The 27478-nt window shown below is 38.0% G+C and overlaps 1 protein-coding gene across 1 annotated transcript in view; it reads left to right on the top strand.

Annotated features, from left to right (window-relative positions):
• Window positions 1-27478, top strand: part of LOC122800252 (protein Daple-like) — a 475569-nt gene that overhangs the window by 280253 nt on the left and 167838 nt on the right. Inside the window, exon 13 of the mRNA XM_044069743.1 lies at window positions 23560-23622. Within this exon, the coding sequence (XP_043925678.1) occupies window positions 23560-23622 (63 nt within the window). The remainder of the gene's footprint in view (window positions 1-23559; window positions 23623-27478) is intronic.

Genomic DNA, 27478 nt, shown 5'->3' with positions numbered 1-27478 from the left:
GAAAATTGCAGCACCAGGAAAACATCAGTTTGGGACAAGAGTATGATATAAAAGAACTTGAGCTAGAGGGGGTGTATAAATACTTGGGAAATGATGAAGGATCAGCAATAAAACATGAACAAATGCGAATAAGGCTTAGTAAGGAGTACTTTAGAAGACTTAAATTAATCCTGAAAACAGCATTGACACCTAGGAACAAGATCCAAGCTGTAAATCAATTTGCTCTTCCTGTCCTAACTTATAGTTTTGGAGTGCTTGACTGGCCCCAAAAAGTGTTGGATAGATTGGATATCAGAACAAGAAGGATGCTTCATGCTCACCAAATGATTTATAAAAATCAGTGTATACCAAGATTATATATCCTCCATTCTGAAGGAGGGATGGGCCTCCTTGAAATTGATTACATGTATAGATCTGCAATCGTGGGACTCCACACATATCTATTGACCTCACAAGATCCAAATGTGCTGAAAGTTTTTAAACATGAGGAGAATAAATCTAAGATGACATCTCTGCTTAATTTAGCAGAAGCATATCAACATCAAGCAGGAATGGAAATCAAACCAGAAGTGAATAAAAACCAGGCAGCAACTGAATGTGCTAAAAAAGAAAAGAAAGAATATAAGATGAAGGATAAGATGAGAAGGCAAGAAATGTGGAAAAAGCATAAATATCATTGCAAGTATAAAAAAACTTCTGGAAGAGCCTCATGTTGATCAAGTACGAATGCAGGAATGGTTAAGGAGAGGTGAATTTACATCAAGAAATGAAAGGTTAATATTGGCAGCCCAAGATAGTGTGCTGCGTACATGCTGGTTTACTAAGTCCATTGAACATGTGGGAGAAACAGACATATGTAGGTTTTGTGGAACCGAGTTGGAAACAGTTACACACCTTATTGCTGGTTGCGATGCTCTAATGGCAGAGGGACTGTATACTGAAAGGCATAATAATGTGGTGAGATTGTTACACTGGAGATTGTGCAAACATTATGGTATTGAAGTGGCTGAAAAACAATGGCAACATGAGCCACAGAGAATCATAGAAAATGAAGTTTACATCACATGGGATCGCCCAATACTAACAGTCCAAAAGACAGATGCTAGAAAACCGGACATAGTGATCCAAGAAAAGAAGACAAAATTAGCATTGATCATTGAAATTGCCACACCTAGTGACTATAGTGTCTTGCGTAGAGAGAGACACAAAGTCATAAAATGACTTAATCTGCAGACAGAAATGTAAGCCATGTGGAAGAAAGATACCCAGACAGTTCCAATAGTCGTAGGAGCAACTGGCTTTATAAAAAAGAATTTATAATTATATTTAGATATGTTACCAGTTCATGTAACACCGTATGAATTGCAGAAGGAGTCGTTGGGCACATTGCAGGTACTGTGAAGAGCACTTTTGGCTAACATCAAAGAGTGAAATAATACTAATTTCATGAACTTTAATCGTACTGTGACTTAGGAATGGGGTCCATTCCCGTCATGGAATTAGAAACCCAAAAGACTTGGAGAAATCAAAAAAGAGAGAATTCCTCTGAAGACTAAGTACCCAATTGGGGGACCCTTTTTTCATTGTTTGACTCATGTCAGATAAGGTTAAATATTGTCTCCATTGTGGTAAGCAGATTCCACACAGAGACTTTCATTCTTTCTGTGTCACCTGTTTAGGCCCAGATCACAACGTACCTAACTGCCTTTTCTGTGCCCTTTTCAACTCTAGGGCTATTAGGCATAGGGCTGAGATCTTAGCTAGGCACCTTAGTGTTGCATCTGGTTCTCACAATCCGATGGAGTCTGTTGGTCATTCTGAAGTTGTGCTACCTAAGTGCAAAAGGGATAAAGAAAAACAACCAAGCCTTAGGGCCTCGGATGGAAATAACTTTCCATCAGCTAGTCCTCCAAAGCTCATGATCGCTGTAGAAGGCAAGGCACTTTCACAGCCCCTTTACGCAACAGAAGTGGTGGCACATCCTCTATTGAGAACTGTTTGGCATCCAGTATGCTGTCAGGTCCCTCAACTTCTGCATAGGCTGTAGGACCTGGTTCATCAGTCAGGACCAGGGCCACTCAGCAGACCTTGGCTTCCAATGAATGCGCTTTAACTGGTGACACTTTTTTGCAGCATCAGCCAACCCTGGCTGCACATTCTTCTCAAGAGACTGTCATATGAATTGCAGCTGTACCTAGGCCCAAACTGAGAGTTACCTCAAAAAGGAAACTTCCTTTGGGCCTATGGCTAGGTCTACCGGCTCCTGCACACATAGTTATCAGCAGGATTTGGTTAGGTTAGCTGAAAATTTAATTTCCCTGGTCAGATTCAGACAACCCCCTATTGAGTCTTCCCCAGGGAAAAAGAAAAGGGATCATACACCAGAAGTCCTTTTTGATCCTTTTGAATCTGCTGAAGATTCCGACCAGGAGGATTCTGTTTTTGATGAAGGACCTGACTTCCTTTGAGGAGTCAGATTCTGAAGAAAACCTTGCTTCTGCTTCCTCACCAAGGATATTACCTTTGGGGAAACTCTTCATGCCATGAGAGAGCATTTCCAGTTGGAAGCCCAGTATTACCCGCAATCCAAAAAGCAGATTAGGGAATTCCTTGACTTGCCACAGCACAAGCCTTTGCCATCCCTCCATATGTAGAGGTAGTAGAAGATGGTTTCTTGGATTCCTTTTTAAATCCTGATTCTCTTCCTTCAGCTTCTTGAAAACCAGACACGTTTTATAGGGTACTGGACTCTCATAAACATAAACATATCTTTAAGAACTCTTCTGCTGATCCAGAGATTGTGACCCCAGGACACAAAGGAGCTTGAGCCAGTTCCTCCAAAAACCCTCTGCCAACTGATGAGGAAAGAAGGGCTCTTGATAGACTTGGCACAAACGTTTACATCTCTCCCACCATAGCTATGAGGACCCTTAACTGTTAATAACACATGATATAATACCAGCAGATCTTTCTGGATCAGTTGAAGCAAAACAGTACAACCGCTGAGGACAAAAACTTTTCCAAAGAATTACTGGATCTTTGTCACTTCAACTCTCAAGTTGCTAAGCATTCCTTAAACTGCAGCTGTGATGGTCTGGAAGCTTCCAGCTGGGCTGCAGCTACTGGTTCTGTTATTAGAAGAAATGCATGGCTAAAGGAACAATCCCTCCCTGACCATGTCAAGCCAAATCATCAAATCTTTTGGATGCCCCACTGGACAAAGATTTCCTCTTTGGCCCCAAAGCTTGAGGCTGTACTTAAAAAACTGGAAAATGTAAACTTTGAAACACTTTCTTCAGGTTCAGCTGCCTAGATTTAACAGTAACTACCCCACTAAACATCAGACATTTTCTTCACAATCCAAAAACAGAAAGCCCCGTAGGGAAAAGACACAAAGGCAACAACAACTACAAAGACCCAGGCAATGGACCTCAGACAATTACAGGCAAGGGAGTTCTAGGTCACAGGTCCCTGGTAGAGCTACACTGACTCATCCATCCCATTCTCTCTGAATCCCCCTCCCTCTCCTCCTCCCCACAAGACTAGGAGGAAGACTATCCACGTTCAAGGAAAATTGGTATCTCGTCACTTCGGACAGGTGGGTTCTAATCATTATTTCAATTGTCTACACACTCACTTTCAAAGAGTCAGTAAAGCACTCAGGCTATCCAGACATTCCCCCAAACCAAAGAAAAGAGTCCCTTTCCAAAGTTCAGAATTTGTGGTCCCAGCGCTCAGTGGAACCAATTCCAAAGCACCATAAAGGAAAGGGTTTCTCCTCCAAGCTATTCCTAGAAAGTAAGGTTCTTGGCATCCCATTTCAGATCTGTCTGCTCTATTATTAGTCCCTGCTGGTTCAAAAATTCAAAATGTTAACTTTTCAAAAGCTTTTACCCATGGTAGCTCCTCAGGCCTTCATGGTCACCCTGGACTTAAAAGATGTCTACTTGCACATTCCCATAGAGGAATTGCACAGAAGCTTTTTACACTTCCGAGCAGTCACTATCAATTTTCTACACTGCCGTTTGCATTGTCTACCACTCCCAGGGTCTTCACAAAGAGCTTAGCCTCTCTAATAGCCTTTTGCAATACCAGAAGGGTCCAAATCTATCCCTAACTGGACAATTGTGTAATACAAGCCATGAGTCTGTCAAAACCCCACTCAGATCTGGTATTCACCCAGGAATCTCTTGACCTCCCTTGTCTTCATCATAAATCAACACAAATCAAGTGCAGAATCCTCCACTAGGATTGTCTTCCTGGGGACTCTTCTGGACTCATCCCTTCAAAAGGTCTTCTTATCTCCAGACAAGGTCTCTTTCCTGACCCAGTACTTTCAAAAGATCATGCAGAGACAATGCCTAACAGCCAAATAATTCCACAGATTACTGGGCTACATGGCACCTTGCATCTTTATGGTCCCCCTAGCCAGGCTGCACATGAGGAAGCCCCAGTTATACCTCAAAAATGTGTGGTGCCAGCATGCACAACCCCTTTCAACCAACATATCGCTTATCCCTTGTCTAAAGGAGGAATTTGCATGGTGGGCAGAAGCTTGTGCACAGAGCCAGGGCCTTCCTTTCAGGTTCACTCCCCAGAAACAAAACCACAGACGCCTCTGAGACAGCTCATTTTAAACACTTCCAAACACAAGGAAAGTTGGAAAACCAGTTCAGAGACAAACATATAAACTTGAGAGTGCTTATGACAGTTTAAAATAGCCTGGAAACATTCAGAGAAAATGAAAGCCAGGGGTCTTATTAGTACAGACAGACAACACCACAGTCATGTGGTACATAAACAAGCAAGGGGGCACCCACTCCTGCCATCTCTGTTGCCTAGCAATGCAGGTTTGGGAGAACATTCACTCTCTGGGATTACACCTTCTGGCACAATACCTACCAGTTGTTCAAAACAGTCTAGCAGATCACCTCAGCAGAAACTTGATGAAACCCCATGTATGGCATCTGCACTGGGAAACATTTCACAACATAGCCAGGAAATGGGGAGTCCCCCAGAGAGACCTGTTTGCCACCAAGGAAAATGCTCAGGTGAAAAGACTTTGCTCCAGGAACAACCTACTCTCAGCCTGGAAGACAGATGCCTTTTCTTTGGACTCACCGTTTTATGTATGCTTTCCCTCCCTTACCTCTACTTCCTTGGGTGCTTCTAAAAATAAGGGAAGAGATGCCAAGGGCAATATTGATAGCCCCATACTAGCCCAGGCAACACTGGTATCCTGTGCTACTCTACTTAACCAAAGAGAATCCATGGTTGTTACCTCAGAGAGTGGACCTTCTGACTCAGGACAAGGTAAAGATTGTGCAGTCTAGCCTGCAGACACTGAAACTCTCTGCCTGGATAATTCCTTAGCATCCTGAACTGACCCTGATCTAAGCAAGCTAGTTCAAGACATCTTTAAAGAGGCCAGAAGTCCCAGTACTAGGAAATCATACTCGGGTAAGTGGAAAAGATTTTCCATTTGGTGTCAACAACAGGGCCACAGTCCTTTCTTAGCCAAGACATCTATCATCTTGCATTACCTAGCTAATCTGTTTGACAGTGGCCTATCCTATCCTATTCCTCCATTAAAATTCATGACTCTGCCATTTCAGCCCATATCCCTATGCTTTCTCCTGTCTTTTCACACCTCCTTCTCAGACAATTTCTTAGGAGAGTGATTCACATCAAGCCTCCCAGGAGACTACCTACCCCTCTATAGGACCTTAATTTTGTTTAGGAAAAACTGACCCTCCCTCATTTTGAAGCAGTACCTTATGCTAACTTAAAGTTTCTAACTTGGAAAACTGCCCTTTTGCTGGCTATCACGTCTGCTAGGAGAGTCTCTGAGCTGCAGGCTCTCATGGCAGTGGATCCCTTCCTTGTCTTCCACCAAGACAGAGTTTCCCTCAGGGCTAATCCTTCCTTTATGCCTAAGATGATGACAGACATCCTTAATCAAGCCATATACCTGCCTGTCTTCTTTCCCAATCCTCAGAACCAGGAAAAAGAATCCTTCATTCCTTGGATGTTCATAGGTAGCTCCATTACTATCTTGACAGAACTAAAACTTTGAGAAAATCAGACCAACACTTTGTGGCCTTTGCCACCAGTTCTGAAGGAAAACCAGTTTCCAAGCAGACTATCTCCAAATGGATCTCTCACTGTATCTCCTTTTGTTAAAGCCATCATGGTAAGAACACACCTGAGGCTGTCAGGACTCACTCTACTAGAGCTACTCTTGCCTCTACTGCCTTTCTAAAAGGAGTCCCTATGAAAGAGCATTCTGGAAGCTACTACCTGGTCATCTGTGCATACTTTCAGCAAACACCACCACTTATCAGCTTTTTTCCAGGTCCAGAGCAGGATTTGCTACTGTCATTCTGCAGGGCATTCTGTCCTCCCCCTAATCTACCTTTCACCCTCCTTTTCAGCTTTGGGAATCCTCCCACAAGTCAGGACTGCAACAGTGAAACACAAAGAACATACTACAGGTGTGTAAACTTAGCATAAATGTAGATGTCCAAGTGTACTCACTGTTGCAGTCTTCTTTCCCTCCCTCCCACCTTCTCCCTTAGCCTACAGGTAGTTTGGTACAAACTTCTCAAGCCAAAGGGGATCCCTACCTTCAGGGGGCAAGAAAAAAATGAAATCATGAAGTTGGCTGGCTCTCTATATACTTGAGCATACTGATGTCGGTGAGGGTATTCGCCAGCTCTTGGAGGAGAGAGATTTTTTTCTCGGGCAGACAGGCCGGCCAAGGCCCTTCATGGCAGGAAATCCCACAAATCAGGACTGCAACAGTGAATACACTTGAACATCTACATTTTTATTTTTTTATTTTTATTTTACATTTGTTAACCAGGCTAGTCCAACTGGATATATTTCCATTTTCAGAGGAGGCCCAAGGAGAAAAGCTCCACAGTGACATTTAAAAGTTTATAATGCACAATTATAAGAGAAAAATGTAAGACAAAATAAAATGAGAGAGCAGTTGCTATAAAGTCATACTATTTAAACAAATACCATATTCAAAAGAAATTATTTACACAAAAATTAGTTAAAAATAGTTAGAGAGCCTTAGCTAAAGAGAAGTATGCAAATTATGAAAGACAAAAACTTTGAAAGGAACAAAATACTCCTTCAGTTAAGATATGAGAGGTTATGGTAAATGTACACAACTGTACTCTCTGACAGTGTTAAGTAACAGTAATGCTTTGTGATTACAAGCAGAAACTTAGTTTGTACTATACGTATTAATTAAAACTGTTTACTGGAGAGTAGAAATGGGTATCTGCAAAGAAATATAATCAGGTTATGGAAGTAAACAAGTACATAAGATTTTCATTGTAAGTTTATGTGCTTGTTTTGGTATATAATTCAGCATAATAAAGGTTCTGACAGAGAAAGAGGTTGGCAATGAAGAAGTGGGATTGTCAGAGAGATGAAGAAAGTAGACAGGAGTATAAGGAGAGGAGGTGCATGGCAAAGAGAGAGATGGCGAAGGCTAAGGATAAGGCATATGAAGAGTTGTATGAAAGGTTGGACACTAAGGAGGGAGAAAAGGACCTGTACAGATTGGCTAGACAGAGGGACCGAGCTAGGAAAGATGTGCAGCAGGTAAAGGTGATAAAGGATAATGAGGGAAACATACTCACAAGCGAGCAGAGTGTGTTGAGGAGATGGAAAGAGTACTTTGAGGGGTTGATGAATGAAGAGAATGAGAGAGAGAGAGAGAGAAGGTTGGATGATGTAGGGATAGTGAATCAGTACAATGGATTAGCAAGGAGGAAGTAAGGATAGCTATGAAGAGAATGAAGAATGGAAAGGCTGTTGGCCTAGATGACATACCTGTGGAAGCATGGATGTGTTTAGGTGAAATGGCAGTGGAGTTTTTAACCAGATTGTTTAATGAAATCTTGGAAAGTGAGAGGATGCCTGAGGAATGTAGAAAAAGTGTTTTGGTACTGATTTTTAAGAATAAGGGTGATGTGCAGAGGTGTAGTATCTACAGAGGGATTAAATTGATCAGTCACAGCATGAAGTTATGGGAAAGAGTAGTGGAAGCAAGGTTAAGAAGGGACGTGATGATTAGTGATCAGCAGTATGGTTTCATGCCGGAAAAGAGCACTACAGATGTGATCTTTGCTCTGAGAGTGTTGATGGAGAAGTACAGAGAATGTCAGAAGGAGTTGCATTGTATTTTTGTAGACTTAGAGAAAGCATATGACAGGGTGCCTAAAGAGGAGTTGTGGTATTGTATGAGGAAGTCAGGAGTGTCAGAAAAGTATGTAAGAGTGGTACAAGATACGTATGAGGGTAGTGTGACAGTGGTGAGGTCTGCGGTGGGAGTGACAGATGCGTTTAAGGTGGAGGTGGGGTTACATCAAGGATCAGCTCTGAGCCCTTTCTTATTTGCAATGGTGATAGACAGGTTGACAGACAAGATCAGACAGGAGTCCCCGTGGACTATGATGTTTGCAGATGACATTGTGATCTGTATATGTGTGTGAATGAGAGGGAGGATAGAGGAATGGTGAGGATGCAAGGAGTAGAGGTGGTGAAGGTGGATGAGTTTAAATACTTGGGTCAATAGTTCAGAGTAACGGTGAGTGTGGAAGAGAGGTGAAGAAGAGAGTACAGGCAGGATGGAGTGGGTGGAGAAGAGTGTCAGAAGTGATTTGTGACAGACCTGTACCTGTAAGAGTGAAAGGGAAGGTCTACAGGAGGGTAGTGAGACCAGCTATGTTATATGGGTTGGAGACAGTGGCATTGACAAAAAGGCAGGAGTTTGTGCTGGATGTGGCAGAATTAAAGATGTTAAGATTTGCACTGGGTGTGACGAGGGTGGACAGGATTAAGAATAAGTATATTAGAGGGTCAGCCCAGGTTGGAAGGTTTGGAGACAAAGCCAGAGAGGTATGATTATGTTGGTTTGGACATGTGCTGAGGAGGGATGCAGAGTATATTGGGAAAAAGATGTTAAGGATGAAGCTGCCAGGTAACAGGAAAAGAGGAAGGCCTAAGATAAGGTTTATGGATGTGGTGAGAGAGGACATGCAGGTGGTTGGTGTGACAGAGCAAGATGCAGAGGACAGGAAGAAATGGAAACAGGTGATCTGCTGTGGCTACCCCTAACGGGAACAGCCAAAAGAAGATGATGAAAGGTTTTGCCAGATGAGATTATACTTCATTGGGTATTGAACATTTACTGCCTTGTCTTTCCTTGACACGCATAAATACCGTGCAGTGAGCTTTAGAAATAGCTTGCTGCTATATTCTTACTATCTTAGTCAAATGACACATATAGCCATTTGCACTTGTGCCACTACAGACTCTGTGGTGGGAGGATCCCATTAGACTATCAATTAGAATTACCAGTTAAAAAAACTAAAAAAGTTAGGCATGCTATTGAATGGATGAAAGCTGAAGCTTTGAAATTTTAGTGGACTGGACTCTATGAAGGTTAACAATAAAAAAGACAAAGATGACAGTGATGAGAGATTTTTGAAGAGTGGATGACACTTTGCTGAGGAAGATGATTAAAGATTAGGAGACTGGTATTAAAATGAGGAAGTAAGCAAGTTATGGGAACTGGTCATGGATTACTTGGTGCTATGAACAAGGGTGTGAGGAAGAACCAAAAAGAAAAGGCCAGGAAGGCCAGTGTAGCTACACTGAAATGTGAGGCTAGTAATTAGGGCAAAAGATAGTTGAAATATTAAAATCATAACAGCTGTTCTTGGTTGGACCTTGAACCTAGCTGTTACAGTAATTGCTTACATATACCAAGTTTGGAAATGCACACATTTACTACATATAATATAATATAATTGATTTTATTTATTTTTATTTATTTTACATTTGTTGACCGGGCTAGTCTAACTGGATACATGTCCATTTTCAGTAGTGGCCCGGAGAGAAAAGCTCCAAGACACATACAAAATACAATATAGAAGGAAATAACAGTAAAGATATATACAAAATACAATATAGAAAGTAGTAGTAGTTAGAACAAATAAATTTTAGTTAGAACAAAAAAACATTTTTTTTTTAAAAAATAGCAAATAGTTAAACATTGTTAGAGAAAATACTAACTCACATAATAATAATAAAATATGATATATGCAGTTCTCTTTTGGTAAAGAAGTTAGGAAACGTGTACACTTTACTTGTAAATATGTCCATGAGTTTAGCTTGAGTTCCCTTTGGAGAAAGCTTCAGTTGAGCTCAGATGAAATATGTCTTTATAGTCTTATTAACAACATATTGTGGTTTGAAAATACTGTAGAATCAGATTGGCCACGTGGCATCCATCCATCCATCCACTTTTTTTGAATTTTGCACAGGGGGTCAGGGTGTCACATTGACAGTGACAATCATCTAGAGCCAAAGTTTGCACTTTCAGGTGGGTAGCACGTCTGCTGTTATACTTCCATACCACACACATGATGCATGGGCACTAAAACTTAGAGCCAGTTTAAGGTATCCAATCCACCTACTGCATGTCTTTGAAGTGTGGGATGAAGTACCCAGAGGAAAAAAACTTACAAACACAGGAAGGTCATGCAGACTCTGCACAGAAGGCACCCCAACCAAGAATTGAACTAGAGAACCTCTTGCTGTGAGGCAACAACATTACCCACTGTGCCATTGTGCGACCCCTTTGACAGCCTGACAGATGACTGTAAATAAAAAGTAGCCCACCCTCATCCTGTCATGACAGAGAGCAACTTATAATTTACCATCTACTTTTAGTCTAATTTTCATGCACAAAATGCAGTGATTATTATAGCCTTATGCAGTGTGTATTAAGGTAATACAAAGTGTAAACAGCATGTTACTGCTTTAGCCCAAAGAAATCTATATGTTTTTGTTACGCTATCCATACAGCTTGCACACAGCTATTAGTTTATATATAACTTCATAAAGCAGTTTTGCAGCTGTAGCTATTTATGTACTCTGCATAACATTTCCATTTAGTTGTTTGGTACAATAGCTGTACTGCTGAGTATGTTTAAATGATACAGCTTTTAAATGGCTTAATATACTGCGACTCATTTGTGGAAGTCCTGCAGTCAGTCAGTCAGATTCTGAGTTATGAATCACTTCATACAGGGAATTACAGTGGTCTAATGGAAGCATTTGAAGCATGTATACAGACAAAAACAGACCCAGAATAGAACCTTGTTAGATACCAGGGTGATGGGAAGAGTTAAATCCTGACATAGTTTGCTGGATATATCCTACACACTCGGGTGGGACAGATACAGTTATAGTTTGATTTACATTGATGCTGTCCTATATTTAAATTGACTGTAACTAATGTAATGTACTGTTTGATTATCTATGTGGTAAGGTTTATGGACTTTGGAGATTTATATTGTCTCTTTATTACTTCGATGGAGCTGGTAAAGACTAGATGAAAGAGACACATAACTTATTGGGACTACATTGTTACCATTTTTACCACTCCTATTAAACTATGTTAAGTATGGCTGGTCTTGCTCCCCTTGGATTTGGTTCAATATGCAAATTAAAGTGTGAGCAGACAGGCTAGTTGCCTCTTAATAAGTCTCAGCTAATAAGACCCCTCCACACGGGCATACTTCCCACTAGGCATTGTAAAAAGCATGTGTATAAGTTGAACAGACAGATTCAGTATGCAACTAAGTGCTCATCCATTGAACAGGAAGAATAAAGCTTTTATTTGGAAACTGATTTAAGGCTACTTTTCATCCTTTCACCCAGGAGATGAATGAGGCAGTGGTAACAGGTACTTAGCAGGAGAAACTATTTATTGCAATCTTCAGTCAACTCAGGTTTCAAAAGAGCAGAGTGGAAGTACCAATGTATGTCTGTTTAGGTCTGTACATTCTTTCCCAATTGCCTGGGGTGGCTTGGAATATGCACTCCACCTGCAAATTGTGCTACTATCCTCTGTATATCCTGTGAAATAGAAGGCAAACCAGTTCAGAACAGTACCTGAAACACCACACTAAATCCACAACTGATCCCAGTGGATACAGTGGTCTGATGTATTAAAACTGAATAGAAGATAGAATAATGTCAGGTATAAACAGTAGTAAAGTTGCTTCCTCTGTTTTAGGACACAATTCATTACCCTAAGAAGGACTATCTCCATGCTGCATCAAGTGTGGAGCCTGGCTGCAAGGAATTGTAGACTCAATACTTCCATAAAATGGAGTCAAACTACAGTTAAATAGTCTTATCAATAACTTTACCAGTGAACTGCAATTTAGAGTTTAGAAAGTAACTGTCTACGTCATCAGGACCAAGGGTAGAGTTTTTCAAGCTGTGGTTATTTAGGCCTCCTGTATGAATGATCCCATTAATCAAAAATAAAGAAAACACCTTCTGGAATTATTAGAGTTTTTTATTCTTTCACTTTCCTTTTGACCACACATTTTAATAGTTTCATTACGCAACATCTTAGAGTTCTTAGGAAAGCTCCTTTCTATTTTGTAAGTAAAGTTAAGTTAGAAGTTTCTGCCTCAAGTATTTTTTTTGTAGAAACGCCTACCTGTCCTGTGAAATATAATACTGCAGACCATGTTAGAGTTTTTCTTCCTGCAACCAAACACTGTTACAGTGATTTCGTTTGCCTGGATCCAGGTATCATACAGTAATAGTCCAAGTCTTTAAACTTCTCTGAAGAATCTGTACCCATTGTGATCACGTGGTTTTCTTTTCTGTTGAGCTTGTTGTGCTTCAAACAACTTAACTGGTCTAACCCATTTAAATTTTCCTTCCTTTTCAGAATGTTAATTGAAACAAACAAGTGTCAAAGGTAGTAAAATACACTGAAGATGTAAAAATGGACACTTCCTGTTGTTTGTTCAGTACGGCAGTATAAGAAATCATTCTGACAGTGTGAAAAATGCTGTTGATATTTCCTATTTTAAGCTCTCAAACAACTGTGGTCACAAATGAGTGAAGAACTTGGCATGTGAATATCATCTTGAACCAATAAAGCACAAATACAAAAATACAGGGAGTAAGTCCACCATTACCAACCAGTGTGGGTGGCTATACCCTCTACATCCAGATACTTCTATAAAACATCTCTTAGGTTGCACAGTTATGGGGAAAGGAGAATTTCCTCATACACTGGCAATTTCACCATCCAGGAAAAGGTCAGGTTATCATACAATAATGATCGCACATTTGAGCATCAGACACTAATATCTAGTGTTTTGCAACTAAGACTGGCTGCTCCAATTTCCCCTTATTCTGTTTTCTCTCTAGAGAAGAGAGGTTGGATAAAAAGTAAAAATGTTTATGAAAATTGTACTCATCTGCATCTCACATGGGAAATTTCAGCAAAACTACCACTATGCAGTATGTCATACCACTATGCAATATTTCTCAGACAGCTTTGAAATCTGAGAAATATCTTGGCCAATCATTTATATATTAAAATTATTTTGGTCTAAAGACAGAGTGATATTTGTAAACATTGTATGCACTGCATAAGGCTAGTGCACAGAAAAAAAACAATGGAAGAGGGATTCAGAAAAAAAGAATATGTTACTGCAACATTAGCTTAGCAAACATTGTTTGGGTCATATGCAGTTTGGCAAAGGAGGATGAATAACAGCAGATACATGCTTCACAGACAGGTAGACTGTGCATCATGGTTGTTATGATAGACTGTTTTACAGTACAGTAACTAGGAGCTAGTAACTGGACAAAACTCACTTCACTACCATTGCAGTGCAATGACCAGTGGTGACAATGCAGAAGCTTTTGTAAGCTATGTATACATAATCCTTGCAAGTTTGTAGATATCTTAAATTGCATGTACGCACACACACACACACACACACACACACACACACACACACACACACACACACACACACACACAGTTGTACTCTACTGCAGCTGTCTGTGAACAGGTGTTGCTACAGCTGGAGGATGTGGGCTGTCAGTGATGACATCATTCATGGAGCAAAAAGGTCTAATTAGAGGAGAATGATGGCTGGTATACATGATTTTGTTCAAGAAATATCTGTTAGCACTTTCATGATCTAAACTGATATAATTTCCAGTTAATATGTTAATCACAGTTAGTAATAATCTGTCTTTAAACAGATTTATAGAATTTGCTGTGGATGGGCTTGTATGTGTTTTGCTTAATTTTTCTAGAGAACTCAGTTCTGTTACAGTTTCTTTCTGCTAGTATTGCCTAGCCATTCCTCTGTGCTTACCTTCTGTCTGGTGTCCCGTTTTCATTTTCATGTTTTCTTTCCCTGCATTGTGTGTGTGTGTGTGTGTGTGTGTATATACATATATATATATATATATATATATATATATATATATATATATATACACACACATATATATATACACACACATATATAGATAGATGTAAATATACACACACACATACATAGTATTATTCAGCTTCATTTAAATTATATATACTGTCCTATTTGCACATTATTTCACAGTGTGTCCAATTTTGGTGCATATCTGACATTCGATCTTAACACATCTGTTTCTCATTTGGGGAGTCTCACCACAAGTTTAACATATCTTGGGTAAAACTGAGTTACAAAACGTGTTACCTATGTTAGTCAGATTTGTCTAATTTCTGTTATCTTAGTCAAGATTCATCATTTAGTGGTTAAGGCAAGATTACTTCCTCCATGTCTGGATACTTGCTTTAGCCAATGAACCCTTGCAGAACCATCTGGCCGTCATTTCTGAAATAAATAGTCGTTCTCTTGGTTAGTGTTTTTTGTTAAAGGAGGGGATATGAAAAAGAAATATAACAGGTGTAGGGTTTGACAGAGCGCCTTTTTCCAACTACTGAAGTGTAAACAATGAATTGAAGTAAATTAAAGATTCCATTCTTATTTTGTTAGGAACCTGAAATATATTGTGCAGTGACATTTGTGAAAGCTTGATGTGTGGGGATCTGTATATCAAACACGTCTGAAACCATTTTACCATCCTGTGAAATATTTTCAGTAAGCTCTTTTTCTTGCAGTAGTCCAGTAGAGATTTACATTTTCAGCCTTTCTGCAGTATGTGCATGTTTACCTCCTGTTAGATCCTTTTTAAAATGATCTCCTTAGTTGTGCTTTAGTGCGGGTCATCATTTGGTTCCAAACTAGAAGGTGTATTCCCCTTTTTGTTTTTGCTGCTGATTTTGGATCTTTCTGATCACTTTCATCTGTTCTATGTTCTGATTTCAGAATCATTTTCATGGCTGACCTTTCATTTTTGTGTTTCCGGAACATTTGAGCTCATTCTTCCTTTTTGTTTGATGCTGTAATTGTGCTCCCTTTATCTTCCATTGCATCTAGTAACTTAGCTACTTGCAGACTGTAGTTAATGCATTTGCTACAGCCTCCTCTCTGCAGTGGACTATTTCTCATAAAGGTTGATATTTTGGGAACATGGCAGTTGTTCATTGCCAGGTTTGCAGAAACAAGATTCTTTAAATCTGTTTTGCTAAAGCTTTCAGTTACCAAAACTAAAGCAAGACTAAACATAAATTCCTCGTAGGTGTTCCTGCCTTGGAGAAGGAAATAATTTCCTGGGCAAGGTGTGGGTTTTTTCTCCTGCTATGAAGACTTTTATGTTCCACATACTTGTGCTGATTTCCTCAATAAATGACATCTCTGAAGTAATTCTGAAAATCTTTTTTTTTGATCCAAACCTGATTTTGGAAGTCTGTGGTTTGAGTTACTTAAATGTTTTTATTTGAAGTATGAGATACCTGTATTTTGCTTCTTCCTGCAAATATCAGCCCCGTTTTCTTCATTTTCTTTGCTGAGTGCTTTCCCTGCTTGTAGAATAGAAACATTTCCCTAAACATCTGACACCTTTTCCCATTCGTTATAGTGCAAATGGTATATCAATGACATAAAAACATACATTTATATACTCAGAAAACCAAAACCACCTCAGTAGTGACCTAGTCAACATACTGATGAGATGAATACACACACACACACACACACACACACACACACACACACACACACACACACACACACACACACACACACACACACACACTTGGATTTCTGTACAAGTGACTGAGGACTAATTGATCAGGTTCTGTTTGGCATCAGGTTGTCAAACTCACTTGTCCGAGCAGATCGACAGCTTATTGGGCGCTCAGCAAGACCTCTGTGTGCTTCAGTGGGGAGTTTCTCCTTTCCCTGCTGTGTGTTAGTGGAGGTAGTGTATGTAAGTTCAGAAGAGTGGTAGCTTGCACCCTACATGGGGATGAAGAGGGACTTGCCCCACCCCCATTGTTTCATGCATTGCATGTGAATGGTTAGTCAAGAAAATGTGGTCTAAGTCAGTTGTGGTTAGGTATTGTTTTTTCAGTCATACACTGACTGATCATAGTTTTGCCTGTGAGATGTTTAAGCAGTTTCTGTTTTTTAATCCCTCTAGTGTATTAATGCAACCTGTAGTAACCACAGGTAGCAACAAGTATCAAAAATAACTACAGCTTATACATAAAACATAGTGGGTAACGATACAACAAAGCACTGGTAAAGAGTCGCAGTTATGGCAGACTGAAAGAATTGTTCCTGCTGACACCACTGATATTCCTTTGAATATTATGACCAACACAACTGCAGCTATTATTGATCCAGACGTTGATTCAGCTTTAAATCCAGTGGATTTTCCACCATTGTTGAAGGAAGCCCCTCTGCCTGTGAGACAGACGCTGAACAGGTGTCTCAATGGCAGCAGAAAAAGGGAAAAAAAAACAGGAGAGGCAAAAAACATAGACTTCACAACACGCAGTCACTTCAGACAGCAAGCCAGATAGAAAATGTTATATCCAGTTTTTCTTTGTATACTTTAACAGTCTCAGAATTACCTCTTTCAAATAAGGGCATGACGTTTGTCCTGGCTTCGAATGATAAACTAATTGATTTATTAACTAACTAAACTAGGACAGTGAATTTCAAATTAAACAATGATTTTACTCCATATGAATGTAAAAAAATCAAATACCTTTATTTCTAACAGTAATAATGTAGTGAACATCTTTCAACAAGTTTTTGAAAGGGACATTTATGATGTGTTTCAGAATCAGAATAGAGTTCATTATTATAAATTAAAAGTTGATGAACAAGATCCACAGGAGTCTTTGATACACAATGACAAAAGAGTTATTAAGAATGCAGACAAAGGTGGCACTGTTGTTATAATGCATAAAAGCAAGTATGATGATGATAATGATGCTATTTTTCACATATTAAGTGATTCTGATACATATATTACAGCAGATAAATTGAAAGTGAAATATCATATATATGAAATGTTTGTAGATGGCTATTTGACAACAGATTTATTGAACTTCTTTCATACACCTCACCCTGTTATACCCATGCATTATGGTTTGCCCAAAAATCCATAAATTGTTAGAACAACCACCTATGAGATTGATTATATCTAGTAGAAGTTTAATTATTGAACCCATCTGTAAATATTTAGAAGCAAATTTGAGGGGAGCTCTTCTTGAATCACGCAGTTAAATAAAAGAGAGTATGAATTTCCTGAAACATCTATTGGATTGTTTTAATCAAAATACTATTTCCTCATATATGTTTGCAACACTTGATGTGGAATCCCTTTTTACTATGATACTAAATGATATAGGTTTTGTTCTTTTGAGATTACTTATTAGTAAGCATACAAATAAGAACTTAAAAATCAACATTCTATGTACCCTATTAGATTCTGTACTGCATAATAATGAATTTATATATAAAAAGGAATATTATTTATAGAAGTGTGGAGTAGCCAGGAATACCCCCATTGCCAATACATATGCTAATATGGTTTTGGCAATGTGGGAAGAAGAGCATGTTTTCTCTTTCAAGAATATATTTGGACATAAGATTTTCATTAACTGGAATGGCACTAAATTAGAATTTGATTATTTTGCTGAATAAATATACTACACACTTTTTGAAGTTTAAGAAGCTTAAATCTTTTTCAGATATAGAATTTCTAGATATGAAATTAATAAAAATATCTGATGGTAGCATCAGCATAACTGTATGAAAAGAAAAACAAGTCAAGAAGAATAGTTATTTACACAGGAATAGTATATGCATCTACCCTTTTTGTTTTCTGATATTTATAAAAGTCAGATGTTGAGGCATGCTAGACCATACACAAATGATTGTATGCTGAAAGAGCAATTAGATTTAAGCAATAACCAACAATGTTGGTGTGGTATATTGAAGATGTAGCCATAGTTGGTGTGGTTTAATTATGAGGGTGAAGCCCGAGTGTTTAAATAAAGCCAACCATGGGTAAATTTCAGTATACCACAACCACGCAGTTGGTTATTGCCATTATACAATGACATTATATAAAAAAAAAATATTTACTTTTCTTAAATAATGTCTTTGTATAATGCCTCCATGCTGCCCTTCTGCTTTTTTTTAGTATCCTGTGGCTTTTTCTGATGTACTGCTTATGTGTAAGGGGCTTGTGTTCCCATGCTTATGCAGTACATCAGTGCTGTGCAGAGGTAGCAATGCAGACAGGAAGATCTCTGTTGCTCTTTTTTTTTTTAATTGAAAATAAAAAAAAAGAAATCGGGAAACTTTTTATGTTCAGGAGAGCCGGGACAGACAAAATAAAAGGATAATCAGGTAAGTTTCTTTAGTTTTGCAGAACGTACCTGATTATCCCCTAATTTTTGAATACACCATCTCCCTCATTCATTTCAGGTCTTCTGTTTTCTTTTTTTTGTGCAAAAAAAGAAAGAAAAGTAAAAAAATATTATGAGATATACTAATGAGAAAAAGTCCAGAAGACAAAACCTTTTTTCCGTTAGTATATTCTCAGATTTACAACAGGCACGCTTGTTGGGCTGGTCAGTCAGCATGCTCAATTTTGAATATTAATGGCCAGTCATTGTATAATATGTTATTAATGATTTTTTGAGCTAGGGGTTATGACAGTAATATGTTCTAAGAACAGAAACATGCATTATTTGAAACTCATGGTGACCTGTCTAAACCCATTTTTTCCAAATCACATATACAGACTTTTTCATATGCAGTGGCTTCTTCCTCAATGATGGGAGGTTGTAATATAAACCAATGCAATGAGAGTAATCATAGTAACAATAATTTAAATATTAATCACAGACCTAATAGAAATAACAAAAAACTTAGGATATACCTTTACTTATAATCCACATACACATTTGATTCAGAACATTATTATAAACCATTGCTATATTTTAGATTTTGAACCTAATTTTAGTTACAAAAGAACTCAGTCTTTGAAACAGAAGATAAGAGTGTAAAGAACAAAATATATACAAACTTGATAAATACACCACACAGAAGAGTGGTACACATTTATGCAATAAATGTATTTTCTGTAAGTACATTTATTTAAAGAAGACCTTGATACACCTTCTCACTGGAAAGTGTTTCTTTTTAAGACCTTTTACTGATTGCAGTATGAGAAATTTAGTACATTTAGCCCTATGTCAAATATGTGATGCCTATTATGTAGGAAAAGCTAATAGGAAACTGAAGGAGCGAATCGGTTACCACCTCTCCGATATCAGAACAAAGGTGGAATCTAGCTCTTTATGTCAGCATATACTGGATAAAGGTAAGTAGCACACGTATAAATTTGCTGTCCTTCATTTTGAACGTATTAAGGGTGGTGACTGAGTATTGGAAATGGAGAATTCAGAATACAGATGAATCAGGCAACTCCGTGCTGATAAGTTTCATGGTTTAAATTATTTTGTAAGTGTTAAATGAGTGTTAAATGCAAGACAAAATAGAAGTTATTTGTCATTAATTGCAGTTTCTTCTACATATACCTCTGTATATAATACCTGAATTTAATTTAAGTTTTTAACTGTTTTGTTTATGTATAAAATCCAGTTGTTATTTTTAGGAACATTTCTGACTGTAAATATTATTTGGTTTATAGTAAACACTGTTTTGTTTAATTTCTACAAAGTCTTTATGTAATGCATGATGTAATTGTATCACATGACTGTTTCAAACTTTTAAAAATGTGTTTGTTTGGTGCATGAGTGTCTGACCCAAAGAAACATTTTCTGCAAAACACTTTAGCTTGTCATTTAAGCATATCTTTTACCAGTGCTTTGTTGTATCGTTACCTACTGTGTTTGCACACAAGCTGTTTTTGATACTTGCAGCTTCTGTTTCTCTTTGATTTGCACTTCAGTTAATGGCTGCCTCTGTGTGTGTGTGTGTGTGTGTGTGTGTGTGTGTGTGTGTGTGTGTGTGTGTGTGTGTGTGTGTGTGTGTGTGTGCATGTGTGTATGTACATACATACAAAAAATATATCATTGCTGGTGTTAACAGTTTAATACATTGGAAGAGTTTCATGAATGTTGTCTAGGATCTAGGATGTGCAGTGTTATGAGATATTAATAATGCTCATGGTAGCAGCTGCAAGCAGATTTTTCATGACGATATTCTTTAAGAACATCCTTAAAGTGCTTAATGGTTTCCTTGCAAGTGGCTCCAGGTAGGAGGTATCAGAAGAAAAGACACTTAGTTTTAACTATAGGATGTGTCAGAAAGAGACTATTGCCCTTGACTGCTTCTTAGACCATTACTGTTTTATTGTATTGGAAGTTTCAGTTTTAAAATCGGACAGTGACTTTGTTTTAGTACCCTGAAGATGAAAATACATAGAAGAAATGTTGCCATAGAAAGCACAGATAACCATTTAACATTTTCAGACAGTTTCAGTGGTGCATCGAGGGATCTACTAAAAGAATTAATCTGCAGATTTTCTTCTCAGCGATCTGTATTCTACGGGTATTGTGGGCTGAATAAGAAAGGAAGACATTTCTAGTTGGGGTATTAGTATATTTTTGACAAATGCTAAATGCACAGTTGGACAGAGAAGATGATTAATTTTGTAACAAGATTTTAGTTGAACTAGGACTTTGTTAATGATGTCTGTACAGTAAACTCTCAGTTAACCAGCACCCACGGGGATTGGTAGATGCCGGATAAGTATAGTTTCTGGCTGCTTGAGAGTTACTATTATAAATAGTCCTGACAAATACTGTACCGTATACTATACCATACCATACCATACCATAAACACTGTATTGATTTGATTTTAATACTGAAATACAGTAATTAAAAGCCTGGATGGAATAATAATATTTTAAACTTATATTTCTGCTAGAAAATGTGGCACACGGAATGGTTTTCAGTGGCACACTGAGTGGATTGGAATTGAATGAATTGAATAGAGAGAGTGAATGCATGTATGAAAGCAGAAGTGACTGTGTGAGAGATCGGAGAGATGTATGAAAGTTGAAGAGTGTGTGTGTGTGAGAGAGATCAGAGAGAGAGAGAATGAGTGAATGCATGCATGAAAGGTGAAGAGACTGTGTGTGTGTGCATGTGTGTGTGTGTGTGTGTGTGTGTGTGTGTGTGTGTGTGTGTGTGTGTGTGTGTGTGTGTGTGTGATTGAGAGAGAGAATGTGCAATCTGATGCAAACTGACTGAGTGGGTATGGAGTGAGTGTTGACATTTAAGCTATTTGACTTGTTTGATTTGTCTTGTTCTCAGGTTGGGGAGAGAGGGAATTTATTTGTGTCTTCCTTTTTAAAACTCTAAAACTCCAAAAACGTAAGATATGTTTCTGTGGGGTGGGGTGGGGTGGGAGGTATGGGGGGCAGCAGAAAGTGCAACACATGAAAAACTGTATTGTTCATACTTTACTATATGTCTTTAATTTTTTCTGCTTGCTTGAGTTCCGGTTAACTGAGAGTTTACTGTATATGTAGTAAAGTAAAGAAAAGGGTCAAGGTTAAGTATAACCTTGTCATCTATAGTCAGTGACATTGGGAGTAATTTTCCCTTTGTGATCTTGCCAGGTAATAGAAGGAATAGTAGGTAATTGCTTGGCTGTGTTTAAAAATATAACATTGGTTTCCTTGGGGTTAATTAACAGAAGATGAGCTTCATAGCTGATTGAAGTTATCCTGTAGCTTGTGTTAGAGATCAGAGGGATTTGTATTGGATTGCAGTAGAAGAATATTATCAACGTGTATAACTAAGTTAAGACTTGGAATTTCCATAGGAATGAAGATCATTGACAGAGGGACAAAACAAGTGGGCCAAATACAGATCCTTGGAGTACTCCTGTGTTAAGTGCACCAAACGTGGATGGGGAGTCTCAATAATCCTGTAAGACTGTGTCTTTTAGATCTCCCTGAAATTAGTGAACTGTGTTATCACCAGACTTGATTCGTTGAAGCTTATTGATAAACAGCCTATAGTTAATACTTTTAGAGGTCTTGCCATACTTGCACAGAGTCCTGTTGGAATTAGGCCATTATTGAAGTTGTTGTAAATGGTATTTGTGGCCATTACAAGAGCAGTAAATGTACCAGTGCCATTATAACAGCCATGCTGTGCATCGTATAGGATGCCACACCTATTAAGTTGCTTTAGTTTTTGCAGAGTGTTTTTTCAAATTTTTTTTTTTTTTTTTTTTTTAGCAGAATGTAGGTTGGAAGTAGATCTGTAATCTTTCAGCTCATTAGGTGAAATGACTTTGGGGAGAGGAATTACAACTGAGTATTTGAATGCAAGAGGGACAGCAGCAGATTTGAGATTAAATGTTTCATCTCCCAAGCCCCTGCTTACACTTATCAATGGTATTAGAACTTGTCAGAGATTTGGGATGCATAGCTAGGCTTAAAAAGGCCCTTGTGTTTCTTAGCCTAGTAAACACCTGTGAACCTATGAACATATAAAAGGCTAAAGATATGATTAAGGAGTCAGATTATCTGTTTTTCAGCAGGAAGTCCTGATGAAATTAGATGCTGTTTACTGTATATGCCACCAGAGTTATTATTTTTAGAAGGGGCTTTGTCTGTTTAACTGATGTTTGGGAGAAGTGGAATGTTACTGCAAAAGATAGTAGTAGGTACAGCTAAGGGGAGGAAGGATCTTCCTGATCAAAAGTGACAGACGGTTTGATAGAAGGCTATTTGTTATGCCATTTATAAGGGATTGTTGATAATGGGCATAGTAATTTGCAAAACACAATTATCCCAACACAATTAAATATAAAGAATTTAGAGATGTGCATATCCATTGTTAACTGGATCTGGATTATAAAATCCATTTTAAAATAATCCACATATTTTAACATGCAATGCTTATTAGATGATCAGTTACTTTGGTTAGAAGATATTTTTTATCACCCGAGGAAGGAGACAGTTTTATCATTTCTGTCGGCCTCCATTTGCAAGATGTGGTTCTTTATTTTCATTTATGAAAGTAATAGTAATTTTCATATATTTGATGCTTCTGTTTTATATTAAAATCTTGAGTTGGCAGGCCTTTATCTCTGGTTATCGAATTTTATACACATATTCATTATGTTGATAGTATGGTTTAGTAACTAGAATTTATTAAACTAGTACAATTGTGTGATCAATGCTTTTATTTGATTACCAGTCTCCCTTCAGATTAATAGATAGATTCTTATTTATTCTTGCAGGAACAGGAACTGTGCAGCTTGAGAGCAGAACTACAGTGTTTGAGAGATAAGGATCTCCAAGAGGTATGTAGCATTTGAACTTTATGCCACTGTGCAAGGCGTGGTTGCTTTACTGCTTTTTCCTTGTATCAAAGTTGAAATACAAAGGGAAATGATGTAATTTTATTCTTTGTAACTTCACCTGTATAGTAGACATAGTTTATCCATTTCCAAGGTCTACCCTGTAGATTATCATTCTTGTAGCATGATACTTCATCACAGAGGTTTAAGTAAAGCCTAGCTTCCTGTATTACAGCACTTTGGGTTTGGGATTCATGACTGGTATGCTAAACATTGGTAACTGATTTACGTTCTAGGAAAAGAGCTCTGAACCATCATTCATGTCTATCTCTGGACATCAGAATTCAGACATCTGATGCCAGGCCCTTTTGAGGTTGCTGCAGCTCTCTCATAGGCCTTTTTGCCAAACAGGAAGATGTGATCCATCATATTTTCTGGTCCGTAGTACTTCCATTTAGTTTGTTTCCGAGAGTGCTGTTTTTCTAGTAACTATTACTTCTACTGAAAGGATTCTAAAACAGTTTCAGGCTTCCATATGCAAGAAACATTATGGTGCTCAGTATAGATTGAGTCTTCTAGAAAACAAGCCCTTATTTTCTGTTTTGATGGATCCTTAAATTAAAACAGCCTATGCACCTTTCAGTTTTTTCCTCGAGGCTTAGAGTGATGCTGTTTGCTTGCACTATACCTTGGCTGCCCACCACATTTCTAGACACTGTTCATCTTTTTTTTTCTTAGGCCAAGAAAAAGATGTTACTAAGTTCTAAATGTTTACCCGAATGGCTAATTTTATTTTTGTTCATCTGAAAGAGGCTGAGTGGCATTGTTCTAATACAACAAAAGAATTTTAACTATGAGGAGCTATGAGGAGCTGCCTTTAGTGTATGTTTCAGGAAAATATCCGTACCTGACATTTGTGCTGCAGCTCTGTGGTCTTCTGTGCATGAACCAATGAAGTGCTGTGGCTTGAATTTGCCTACTAGGAGCAAAACACCCATTTTACAAAACAACTGTGTGGTAAAGCATGTCATTAGTCATTCCTTAAGTTTCCAGGAATAAAAGGTCACTACAGGAATCCAGTGGAACTATTAAAAAACAACAACTCTGTGTAGAACACATGTCAAGCACTCATAAAATTAAATAAAATCAATGCGAACTATGAGCTTTCTTGCACATGGCACTTTGTCGACTAGTAAAACAGGTCCACAAAACCAAAATAATTGCATAAATGAATTAAAAGTTACATGATTCATTGAAAGCATGAATGAGTAACTAGTCACATGGTAAACAGTCAAAATAAACATAATTAAAAAGTGAAACTAAAAATATAAATTAAAGTTTTCATCATTGCAGTTAAGTCTGGTGATGTATATTGCTTTAAATTGTAATATAGGTGAATATTTCTTTAAATCAGTAAAAAACCACAAGGTCATTAACTGTTGTAAAAGTACAGTACTTTAAAAACTTGGAACTTAAACCGATGAATATGATTGTATGCTGATGCATGCCTACTGAAAGTATTGGTCTCACACCCCTTGAGATCTCAGAGACATGCTCTAGCATCTGGTCTTCAATTTCTTATCTATTTATCAATGCAAAAAAATTATACTTTGTACATGTTGCCACATAGATCAAATTTCTGGTTTTGTGGTCCTCATATGCACTCATTTTCTAAGGCCTACCAGACACTGGATGTAAAAATGCATCAGGTACCTTAATATGCTTGCAACAAACATAGTTAAAGAAAGGTACATTTCTTGTATTACAGTTGATTGTACTGTCAAGTCATTATTGTAACAAAAACATTGTTTCCTGCATTTCTTGATTATATATCTGGAGTGCGATCGGCCCTTATTTGTATTTCATTGGATGAGATCATGTCCTGAAAATCTCTGCTTTAAGAAACCGGGAAACCCATAACAAAAGGGGTGAACTACTCTATTACCGTTACAACTCCCTTGTAAATAAGCGCTACACAGAAATGCTATTTGTACACTATATACATATATACATTTTATATACATATATATATATATATATATAAAAAAAAATATATATATATATATATATATATATATATATATATATATATATATATATATGTGTGTGTGTGTGTGTGTGTGTATACAGATGTACATATAAATATATATATGTATCCCCTGTGTGTTGTTGAATGTATTTTGGTCTACAAATGCTAGGAATGGCCCAGAAAGTTGAAGGTACAGATAGCTGAATGTCCAAAATGTCGATGGCTTGGTTAATTTAGACATCTGAGTGAGGTTTGGAGGGGGTGAGTGTTTCTGAGTGCATTTGGTGTTAAGTTGAGGGTGGGGTAGGTGAGGGAGGATAGGTTTTGTATGTTTGTGTGTGAGTTGTTTATTTTAGGGTTACAGTCAGGGTTAAGTATGGGAATAGATGTAGTGTTAGTAGTGTGTGTGTGTTTGTGTGTCCGAGTATGTCTTGTGTAGTGACAGTGTTACAGGAAGGTTTTTTGTAAGGTAAGGTGTAGGATTAGGGTTGGGGCAGGGATAGAATTAGCATGCATTAGTAAGGTGGTAAATCAAACAGTCCAGCTATGACTTGGGCCAGAGACCTAAATCTGCACAAATATATAAATAAGACTAGACAGAGGTATACATTTGTCACTTAGCACCTACCCCTTCTGGAGCAAACTCCCTCTCTTTATTAAGCAGCGTGACACACTATCTTTGTTTAAAAAAAAGAGCTGGACAACTGGGTTGATATTCAGAAATTCATCTCTGATATGACTGACCTGACCGTCCATGAAAAGAGATGGCAAGGCCTAAGAATGGGTATTGGAAAGGTGGAAATAGCTGTGAGACTCAGTTGCTTTGTAACTCCTGTGATCCCACTGTGATTTTTATATTTATTGGTGATAGCTTTTTTATATGTTTGTAATCACTTTTTTTAGATGATTTTGATTTTCAGTAATATTTCACTGATGAGACTTTTCTGTGTGTTTTTTGTCAATCAATCCCATTGGCTAAGTTTGGTTAGAATTAGGGCAGTGACATGGTAACATTTATTTTGATTTTGTAAGTCACCCCTGCACCACCTTATTAATGTGTGCCATCTCTAACTTTAACCCTGCACCCTGCCCTAACCCTAACTATACACATTACCTTAAAAACAAACTTTCCATAACACTACCACTAAGCAAGACAGGCTCAGACAGATGCACGCACACACACACACACACACACACACACACACACACACACACACACACACACACACACACACACACACACACACACACACACACACACACAAAACACTAAAGCTATCTGTCCCCTTATCCAGTTCTTATTCTCACCCTAACCTGGAAACACTTGCACAATCAACAAATCTATCCCCTTACCTAAACTACACTCTTAACTTAACCTACAAACACTCATACAAACACTAGATCTATCCCTATACCTATCACCTACCGTAATCCTAACCCACAAATGCACACATGCACACACCCAAATCTAATACAAACCCATTTACCTGTTTCAGCAAAAAACACATTCAGCAATATGGTTGTTAGATAAACTGAACTTTTGCACAAAAGAACTGACAGGTATCGCTTAAAGGTTCATTTGTACTGTTGAAGCTTTAATGATGCTTTAAGTAAAACCGATACTATCTACAAGGTTCTTCCACATTAAATCACTTTTAAACCTTTACTGTGTGATAGATTTTATTATATACGGTTTGAGTACTGAATGAAATGAAAACCCATTTAGTCACTCCTAACTAACCCATTCATATTGAAACAAACAGTTACTGAAAATCCTTGATATGTAAGCACAGAAAGATCACAAAAGATAACACTTTACTTTTGCAATCT

This window comes from Protopterus annectens, chromosome 4.part0, assembly GCF_019279795.1.
Source record: "Protopterus annectens isolate FY-2018-M chromosome 4.part0, PAN1.0, whole genome shotgun sequence".
NCBI classification, from domain to species: Eukaryota; Metazoa; Chordata; order Ceratodontiformes; family Protopteridae; genus Protopterus; species Protopterus annectens.
This window is presented reverse-complemented; position numbering and strand designations above follow the sequence as displayed.